Source organism: Petaurus breviceps, unplaced genomic scaffold (assembly GCF_028583685.1).
Source record: "Petaurus breviceps papuanus isolate PSGF00001 unplaced genomic scaffold, PetGlider_PUasm1.0 208, whole genome shotgun sequence".
NCBI lineage: Eukaryota > Metazoa > Chordata > Mammalia > Diprotodontia > Petauridae > Petaurus > Petaurus breviceps.
In genome coordinates, this window is record NW_027185852.1 from 22,763,280 (window position 1) to 22,773,848 (window position 10,569).

A 10,569-nucleotide genomic window follows, 5' to 3' on the forward strand; every position below is an offset into this window, starting at 1 on the left:
GTGATTAGGAAATCTAAGGTGGGAAAATAGTCTCCATCCCTGGGAGCTGGGGACTGCCCACATCTGCTCCCTTACAAAATCCTAAAAGGGAAAGGTGGGCCAAGTGAATAGGCAAATTGATCTTTGGGGAAGCTTAGGGTCCAGCCCATCCCTTCTCTCTTCTGCTGGGGAAACTAAATTCATTCTTGGCCCAGTGAAGTCCCAAGCTGGGTCAGACCACCTTTCCCCCTGTCCCTCAATGGGAACACACCTCTCCTCTCTCTTTTCCATCCCCATCCTGGCCATCCCTGGGCCCCATTTTTCCCAGGTTAATTATTCAGAGTCAAGGAGACTTCTAACATTACATTTAACTAGTGACCGTCGGCACCCTTTGGTGGCACCTGTCCCTTTGCCCCCTGGTGGTGCAGCCAGGTGGCAGGGCCAACTCCCTCTCCCCATGTAGAAGGTGTGCCCTGAGGACCCTTCCGGGTGCTCAGTTGGCCGGCTCCTGAGGACACGGCTGGCTGTGCTCACACATCACCCCTGAGTCTGAGACATCAGTCAGGGTAGCTGAAAGGGAAACACAGAACAAGGCATGGGTTTCATTTTCAGTTTTGGTTTGAAAAAACAACATGACAACATTGATTCCTCGATTCTTCGGATGCACCAGGCTGCCCACGGTCACTGAGCTAGTCTGAAGCAGGTCCCTGTGTCCCAGCCAGTGCTCTGCCTCTCTAGGGTGGGGCCCTGGCTCAGTGGGGTTCCAGTGTCTTTCAGACAAATGACAAGGAACTGGGAGAAGTACATAACTGATCTACCTGAAGGAGCCCTATTTCTTCTTACGCACACACAAATTCGGAAAGCAGAGGAAGACAGTGGGCCTGTCAACATGAGCTGTCTCTTTCATTTACAAATCCTTCGGCTTCAGGCAGGACCAGCCAGCACACACTAGGCCTTTCATCAGTGCTTGGTGACTCGGCTTCCCTTTCCCTGAGCTCCTGCCAGGCACAGGCCTCCGGACCCTCATTCCCATCCCCTTGATGGCAGCCCTCCCGGGGCCCACTCACCAGTTGATTCTTTGGTGTCAGCCAGAACATTCAGTGGGAGAGGAGGGGGGATATAGTGGATCCCTGGCAGAAAGCCTGGAGGGATGAACTGAGGCATCGGTGGGTAGTAGCCTTGTCTGAAGTCTCCACTAGTATCCTGCATCTTTGAAAAAAGAGACCAGAGCTGTGAATCCTCACCAGGGTGGCGGGAGGGAAAGACAGCACTCAGAGCTGAGGTCTACACTAGGGATGCCTGCCCCTCCCCATCATTGACTCATTGGCCATACTTGGGGGGGGGGTATTTACCTCTTTCCATTTGTCAGATGAACACTGAACAACCATGTCTCTTTTCTTTCCCTTCTTTTTTTTAATAATTTATTTATTTATTTACCTTTAGTTTATAGCATTTAGTTCCACAAGCTTTTGAATTCCAAATCTCTCCCTTCTTTTAAAAGAGCAGGGGGTGGGACACACTTTGGGACCAAATAGGGTGGTGGAAGGGCAGTGGGCTGCCAGAGCTGAAAGGGATGAGGCCAGAGCCCAGCTGTACAAAGGTGGAAGGATCTTGGACCATACCATCCAAGAAGGGGCCCAGGTCCTCAAACTTCAAACAGTCCATCAAAATGGCCTCGCCTTCCTCTGGGCCTTGGATGGGTAATTTAAAGAGATTCTGTCCCAAGCCACAAAGAACCCGCAGGTGTCACCCAGTCTGTCACGGGGATTCACTGGGCTGTGGCAGGAGGCTTGGGGCTGTCTGAATAACTCAGCCCTGATCATCACATAGAAGTAGCAGGCTTAACAAAGACCTCGTCTAGCAAACCTGTCAATCAGACCCCCTGCTCCCAGAGCTAAGAGCTGCAGATGGAGCTGTCCCTGCCTTGGCCCAGCTGCTTCCTTTGTGCTGAGACCCCCGGATGTCCCTCAGAGGGCCAGCAGCCACTGAAGCAAAGGGAAGGATTCCAGGGCTCTGGGTGACCCTGCGGGGGAGACCCTGTTGGACCTAGGGGTAGGCATTAGAAACACTGGAAATGAGGGAAACCTTTATGTAGTCTTTAAACAAATGCACACATTTCCAATGCCAAAAAAACTCCCCATCTGTGGCTCACAGAAATTTATTTTGTGACAAGACAACTCAGTGAACGGGGAAGAGGTTAATCAAGAATGTAGAATGAAATGCTCTACCATGAAGGAGAGAGGGCATGGTGGGTGTGGGTGTAGGCTGTGGAAGGGTGAAGATCCAAGGGTCCTAGAAGCCTAGATTGAGTTAGACGGCCACACTCTGACTCCCTCCTTTTACAGAGGAGGAAACTGAGGCCCAGAGAGCTGAAGGGACTTGTCTGAACTCACATAGCCAGGAAACATTAGAGGCGGTATTTGAACCCAAATCTACTCCAGAGTGTGTGTTCTTTTCTGAGCCAAAGTTTCCTCCTCTGTAAAATGGAGCCATTTTGGGGGGTGGGAGGGGGTCAGTCAAATCAGCTTTGGCTTAGAAAGGGAACTCACTACTTCCAAGGTCAGCCCCAGTTGTCAAAGGACAGCTCTGAAACATGGGCATTTTCCCTAGTCAGATCAGGTGGAAGCCAGAGAATGCCCGACCCTGTACTCACTAGCAAAGAAGAGGTCCCTGCTCCGTGGTTGCTGGGGACATGGCGGAAGCCCCTCTGGAGGGGGATCCCTGGGGCAGCAGAGGAGCCACGGTAGCTGGGCTGGTTGACGAGTCCCAGCGAGAATGGGCGGTAGTGGTACATGTTGGCATAGCCAGGGTACACTTTAGACTGCTCTCTCTCCAGATATTCAGGTCCCATCATGCACTCTGGGGCAATGTTGGAAGTGTGCCCTAGATGAAAATAAGAGTGGGGAAAGACAGAATACCAGTCACCTACAAAAGCAGTGAAGCTCTGAGACCCTGCAACACTACCTAGCCAAATTCACTTGACACAGAGCCCTAGAATTCATTTGCAAAGCATTTTCCTCCCACCACATCTTTGAGGCCAAAATATCACATTGGCCTCCTTTTACAGAGTCCCAGTAATGCCTGGCCCAGGGTAGCTGGGATGGGATTTGAACCCAAGTCTTCTGATTCCGAGTCCCAGCTTTTTCCAGAACATTATGGGGTTGAAATTCGGTGACCCATATGAGCTTATAAAAATGCTTTCTCATGTAACTGATTACATTGAGGGATATATAAGGTATTTAACTTGGCAGATGGATACTCGTATCTTACCTATAGCACAAGGTTATGGTAGAAAATGTGCTTTGTAAATATCAGCAGTCACATACAACTTAAGGTACTAAATAAAAGCAAGTTATAATGATCATGCCCCCTCCCTCTCCCCCACTACTTTGTGGGAATTGTATCAAGTTCAGCATAGGAGAAAGAACATGCTAGGGAGGGGGAAGGGAGGAGGAGGGGGAGGGGAGGAAGGAGGCCCCGATTCTACTACTGACTTAGTGACCGCAAGAAAAACTGGGAACCTCACTAGGCCTCAGTTTCCCGCTCTGTAAAATAGAAGGTTGAGTCGATATGCTCTATAATGTTCTCTCACCTTGATATCACCCAATTCAAATTCAACAGCATAAGTTTTCAAAGCCTAAAACTGCACTAAGACATTCGGACTTTATAACTAGACAACGGCCCCTCCCCCATAACACTTCCAGGTCTACAGAGCCTTCTTTTCTCGACCCCTGGGCCTCGGTTTCCCTAGCTTTAAAAACGACAGGTTTGGACTGGAGGGCTCCCGTCTAGGATCCAGCGAGGCCGGGAGGCCAGGCATTTTCCCCTTCAGGAAGCCGAGGCTAGGACAGGCTGCAGGCCAGTCACTGGGGGGCCGACTCTGCGGATAAGGCGAGTGCAGACCCGAATTCTGCTAAGCACCCTTAGAGACTCTGGGCCCCCGGTCCCAAGCCTTCGGACTTGGGGGGAGGGGAGGCGGAAGGGAGAGCTATCTTTCTAACCCAATCCTCTCTTTTTAGAAATGGGGAAACTGAGGCTTGAGAAACGGCCTGCTGAAAGCTACAAGGGCGACAAACAAGACGGGAAAAGGAGCGTTCTCTGGGCATAAAAGAGGACCCTCGCTACTGGGGCCACTGTGGGGCCTAGCTCCCACCCCTCTCTAGGACTCGGTTTCCCCTTTGTAAAACAGGGGAGCTGGCCCGGGATGATGGGAGGGGGGGTCCCTTGCAGCTGCCGGGCCTCCCCCCACCCCCTTCATCCCCCAGGATCGCGGGAATCGGGGGGTCCTTACCGAAGTCAGCATAGGGTGGGCTAGAGGAGGCCGACGTGGAGGCCGTGAGCGGAGGCGGCGGGGGCTGCGGCGGGGCGGGCAGGGGCATGGGCATGGGCAGCGGCAGCGCCCGCCGGGGCCCGGGCTTGCAACAGCCATCAAAGCCCACCCCTGAGGCCCCCCTCTGCGGCGCCGACGTGGCCTCCCCCGCCGTTACTCCCCTGCCCCCGCTCGAAAAGCACCGGGGGGCCGGGCCGGGCGCCCACGTAGGAGACGGCCCGGCCGTCGGGGCCCGCATCCGCGGGGCAGGGGCCGGGCCCGGGCATGGGCATGGGCATGGGCAGCGGCAGCGGGCGCGCGCAGGGCGCGGGCCCCGCCGCTCCGACGGGCTCTCCGGGCGGCTCGTCCGGCTCGTCGCCGTCGTGCAGCTGCCTCTTGAGCACCTTCTGCGCGGCCATGATCTTCTGGCGTTCCGTGATCAGGTAGCACTTCTCGCAGGTGCACTGCTTCCAGCGGCACTTGCCCACGTGGCCCTTGACGGGCACCAAGAAGCCGTGGTTGCGGCAGCGGGAGCACTTCGGGGTGCGCATCATCTTGTCGGCGGGGGCCTCCTTGGGGGCCTCCGTCTTCTGGGCCCAGCCGCCGGGGCTGGAGGGAGATGGAGGCGGCGGCGTGGAAGGAGGCGGCTCCGTCGGAGCAGGCGAGCGCGGAGGCGGCGGCGACTGCTGCTGCGGCTGCTGCCGGAGCCCCGGCGGAAGCCCCTGGTGCCCCAGGTCGTTACACTTGTTGCAATTCGGAGCCTCCGCAGACCATTTGCACAGCAGCCCCTTTTTCGGGTGCAAAAGCGGCAAAGGCTCCTGCACCCCGGGAGCCCCCGGAGGGGAGCCCCGAGGGGTCTCCGTGCTCATCGGGGCTGGGCAGCCTGGACAGGCATAGGCTCCGGCCGCCTGCTCGGACATCGGGGGAAACTGAGGCCCAAGCGCCGTCTCTGGGCTGGAGGAGAGCATAGCGCTTACCTCGAGTCCCTGGGAGGTTGCTGTTGCAGGGAGACCATCTGGGTGGGGGGAGGGTGTGGTGGGGAAAGTGGGGGAGGGGTTGCTCTGGGTTGGTTTCCCTCCCTAAACTCTGCCAGCCTGGGCTGCGTCCCCCACCCCCAGCCCAAGTTAGGAGATCTCTCGAGCTTAGGAACTTTGGAAGGGTGGCGGGCGATTTGCAGCCCCTGTGACGTGCGCACCTGACACCTCCTTGCAGAAGCCGACACGGGGGGAGGGGGGGCATTTCTGCAATGCTCAAATACAAAAAGTTCTCGGATGCAAAGAGCCTGGGTTCACACCCTCGCTTGCTCCCTGGAACCTACGTGACCCTCGCTGGGAGCTCCCCTCCCTTCCGAGTAAGGGGAAGGCGTGGCACGAGGGAGCTCCCAGGACCCTGCCCGGAGCAAGGGAATCCATCTTAGAAGCAGAGGAGCCTTTCCCCTCTCTCTCCCCCACCCACGAGCACTGAGTAAGCGCCTACTGTATGCAGGCAATATGTATGTATATGTGTATATGCACGTACACGCACAGTTGTATGCACAAAATTTATGTAAATATACATTTATAAAGCTATCTGGGGGAGAGAGACAGAGATGGTATACGTAAAGGAGATTTAAAAATAAAATGTCCAAAGGCAAAAAAGGACTGGGGCATCTAATTACTGATTCCTCCAGTTTGCCCAGGATATCCTTTGTTTATTATTATTATTATTTTAATTTTTAAGTATTTATTTTGCACACCAGCTGAAAACTCTGGACTTCCAAAAGTCTGACCTTTGCTTCATGATTATCCTGGGAGCTTAATGGAAATCTGCTAGGCTCCTGTCTGGGTCACCTGCAGGAATCAGGGTAAAGGGACTGGCCTTTCGGAAGGTGGGAGGTGCCCGGCTGGCCTCCCCGGGGGAGCTGCTGGCGGGCTTGTCTCCACCAGGCTCCTAGTCCCCGCCAGCATCCTCTCGGATCTAGATCTCGAACACTGGTGGAAATCCCCTTTAGATTAGTGAGTGCCGACTCTGAAGCGGGAATGCATCCGCACTCCACGGATGTCCAGGGTCACCCGCCAAGCACTGACCAAGCAGCCGGGAGTGCCCCTGCCCCAGAGGATCACACGATTGCAATATGTAAACATAGGGAGGTAGGAATTCGTGGGACTTTGGAGAGATCAGAAGCCGGATAGGTGGCACGGGCCACCAAGGGAAAATAATGCCCCTTCTCCTGCTTGGGGCAGCCACGAGGTGCAGGTCACTGTGGGGAGCGGTGGGGGTGACAAGACAGTGTCTGCTCTTATTGGCCACATAAACTAACAGGGATGATGGAGAAGGGTGAATGAGATGTGGGCCAAGGACACACCCAGGTAATCTCTAGGAAAGTGGGGGGCAGGGTGGTGGTATCAGGGAAGGCTTCCAGAGAGAGGTGGCACTGGAGTTGGCCCCAGAAGGAAAAGAAAGAGTACAGTGGTTAGGGATTTTGAGGGAGTGGAATGTCATTTCCCAGCCCCCAACTCTGAGCCTGCCAAAACCTTCCCCATCTTTTAAGACCCAGCCTGGGAGGGGTCCCCCTGCAGGAAACCTTCCCAGCCCCTCCCCTGTCTCTGAGCTCCCACTCCCCTGGCACTCTGTATCCCTCATTTAGGACACCCCCACCCCCACCAAATGTGGATGCTCCCTCTGTTGGATGAGTCTGGAGACCCCAAATGCAGTCCTTTCTGGGAAACTGAGGCACCAGACCTTGCCATCCCCCCTGACGTTGGGGCCTGACCTTCTTCTCTGCCTCTGAACTCTCCCCTCCCCTGCCCCCATGTCTCCCTCTTTCTGTTTATACCCCCAACATTTAGCACCTGGCCTGGCATATAGGAAGTTGTTAATAAAAACTTCATTTATCTCCCAGCTCTGTAGTTTACTAGGTGGGAGTCCTTGAGCAGTCAGGTAGTCAGGAAACATTTATTAAGCACCTACAGTGTGCCAGGCACTGACTGTACTAAGTTCTGGGACACAAACAAAGGCAAAAGGCAGGCCCTGCCCTCGGGGAGCTCACAGTCTAGTGGGGGGAGGGGCACAACATGTAACCAAGCGGTACCAAGATCTAGGCGATGGGAGGTCATCTCAGTGCACAAGTAGCTAAGGGGCAGAGGGTCGAGGAATGGCCTCCATCTAAAGGCATGGACTTTAACTGAGTCCTAGGGGAGAAAGATGATCATCGTAGACATGAGGGTCAGCCTGTGCCTAGGAATAAAAGTAGGGAGAGGGTTTCTTGTACAAAAAGGCAGCACAATTGTGCCCTAGAGACAGGGAGGGGAGAGAAATGTGAGAAGACTGGAAAGATGGAAGGAAGGGATGGGTTTGGAACAGACTTGAATGCCAGAGAACTCTATATTTGATCTTGGAGGGAACAGTCATTGGGGTTTATTGAGTAGGCCTATGGTGTAGGAGAATTACTTTGGCAGCTGGATTGGAATAGAGACAGATTGGAGGCAAGGACCATGAGGTGATGAGAGTCTGCACCAGAGCTGGAGAAGAGGGACCGACACGAGAGATGCTTTGACAGTGGAGTGGACAGACCTTGGTAACAGATTTAATATGGGGAGTGAGGGAGAGGTTTCAGGAGAGACCTAGGTTTCTAGCCAAGGGGACAGAGAGGACAGTGATACCTTCAGCAATAATAGACTGTGATCTCATAGAATCTCTGAATTGGGAGGGGTCTCAGAGTCCAACCCAGCTCCTTTATTACATCCTTCCTGATCTTTTCTTACCCTGATAACAGCCATCTCTCCCCTAGATTTCTGATTGCTCTCTCTACATTTTGTCTTTGTACTTTCCACATTCTGTCTTGTTTTATGATTATTAGATTGTATGCTCCTTGAGGACAGGTTCTCTGTCTTACCCCATTTTTCTATCCCTTATACTTAACAAGTCCTTGCACATGGTAGGTGCTGAATAAGTATTTCTTGAAATGGATTTAAATTGGTTTTATAGAACAGTAAAACCAGGTCACTTGAAAATGGGGTTCTACCTCCCTCCTTTTAGAGATGAAGAAAACTGAGGCCTGGATGGTTTTATTTTTTTATCTCCAGCTTGTAGCACTGTGCACAAAAGTAGCCTCTTAAAATACTTTTTGGCTTATTGATTGGTAAAAATTATTTAAAAAAAAACGAAATTCAATGCTGGCAGGGCTGTGGAGAAACAGGCATACTCAATTGTTGCTGGTGGTATTACAACTCAGAATAAAATCTGGCAGTTTACAGGAAAGGTTACAAAAGTAATCCTCACCTTTGACCCTATTATTTGTTTCTGAAAAATAAAAATAAGAGCTGTCTGTCCAAAGATTTCCATGGCAAGACTGTGTGACTACAAAACCAGAAAACCTCACCTGGAAGGAATCCAAACATCTGACAGTCGGGGAACGAATGAGTAAATGGAATTAGTAGAATGGAAAACTGTAATTCAATTAGATGTATGAGGATACAAGGAAATAGGCAGAGAACTTTATTAAGAGAAGCAGAACAGAAGAATGGGGTCGGTACTGATTTCAATCATCTAAGAGGAAAAGTGAATTAGTATGAATGGAGAAGGAATCCTGATAAAGAAGGGGGCGAGGGAGGGACTGACAAGTTATGATGTTTTACATGTTGAATTTCATTTATTTAAGTTGCAAGACAAATTTAAGCTATTGTATTGATGTTTAGGCTAAGTATTAAAGCAGAGGGACTAAACCTGAGATGATATTAATACAGGGAACTCCTGGGTGAGAAAACTCTACTCATGTAGGTCAGCATCTTCTCTGCAACTAAAGTTGCCTAAATCACTGAGTTAAATGACTTGTCTAGGGTCTCACAGCCCCTTTGTGTCAGAGTCAGGACTTTGACCCAAGATTTGAACTCAGGTCTTCCTGGTTCCAAGGCCAGCTTTCCAGCCACCATTTTAGTAAGTCATTTTCCCAGAAATTAAGGAATTGGATGCTGAGAGAAGAAAGGATTTGCCTTCCATCACTACAAATTCCTCCCATGTTGACTCCATGGGTTTCAGGAAAATGCATCATCTGGCCATGTGAATTTTCATTGCACTTGAAGAGTATTAGTAAGCAACTAATTAAAAATTCAAATCCAGCCTCAGACACTTAACACTTACTAGCCGTGTGACCTTGGGCAAGTCACTTAACCCCAATTGCCCTGCCCTCCAAAAAGCCAAAAAAAAAAAAAAAGAAAAGAAATGTTAGTCTGCTTCTGTAGGAACCATCAGTGGAGTGGGACCCAGAGGACCTTGGTTTAATTCTACCTTGGGCACATTGGACGGGTCTTTTTTCTTTCTGGGCTTGTCTCCAAATGAGAAGCCTGGGTTAGACACCCTCTAAGGTCCTCCCCAGTGGGACCACTCACAGATACATTAGAGAACTCTAGAAAGAGTTGCTTCCTTTTTGATGATCATCAATTCAACCTGGTATAGTGGCGAGAGCCCCAGAGATGTGCTACCTGGAATCAAATCCTGCCTCTGTTCCTTATGAGTTGGGTGACTGTGGGCAAGTTACTCAACCTCTTTTGGCCTAAGTTTCCTCTTCAGCAAAATGAGTAGAATTGGGGATTTAACCTGGGTGTCCAAGATTGATTATTCATTGTACTGTGTTGGAGCTAAGGGTAAGAGTGGACCAGAGCTTGAGAGAGGTGAGATCTTAGTCTTCTGTTTTCCAGTTTCAGAGATAAAATAAACGTGTAGAAAAGCTTGTGCCATCATTGTGTCCTCTCTCTGGCTTACCACATCAGAGACCTTGGGAAATTTCCCCTTAGGTGAGATTGTGCCCTCTCTGTGTCTCTCTCTCTGTCTCTCTCTCCCACCCTCCCTCCCCCATTATCTTTGAGCTGAGATGCCTCTCTCCTCATGACATAGTTTTGTCTGTGTATTGTCTGGCATACTCTCTTCTGTATATCTCTAATATCTCTCCAATGTTGGCTTTAATAAATGGGCATATTTTCTATTTGCTATGTGTGGTCTCTATGGAGCTGGCATTTGGGAGGAAGGATGACAAACCTTGGATAGAGAGAGAGCTTGGATGCTTCTCCCCATTGAGGGATAGGGATCAGAGTGCAGCTTGAACCTAAATATCATTTCCCCTCGTATTTAGAATTATAATTCTAACCTAGTACCTCTTCTCTAAGGACTGGAGAGTGGTCGGACTTACGGCCCCGATTTCCTGCTCCCCTCCTGGCAGGAATCAGAGTTTCCCTTAGGGAAGGATGGGTCAAAAAGACCCCAGAGATATTTATTCATATCTCCCTGAACGTCACACTAGATAGACT

The 10,569-nt window shown here is 51.3% G+C and overlaps 1 protein-coding gene across 1 annotated transcript; it reads right to left on the bottom strand.

Moving 5' to 3' along the window:
- Positions 1-472: 472 nt before the first annotated feature.
- On the bottom strand, positions 473-4,845 carry DMRTB1 (DMRT like family B with proline rich C-terminal 1). Its single transcript, XM_069093290.1, has 5 exons — positions 4,447-4,845; positions 4,271-4,394; positions 2,633-2,862; positions 1,047-1,188; positions 473-549 (listed from the first exon to the last, which is right to left on the bottom strand). The coding sequence occupies exons 1-5, from the start codon at positions 4,840-4,842 to the stop codon at positions 473-475; spliced, it is 969 nt and encodes a 322-aa protein (XP_068949391.1). The 5' UTR covers positions 4,843-4,845.
- Between the last annotated feature and the right edge of the window lie 5,724 nt (positions 4,846-10,569).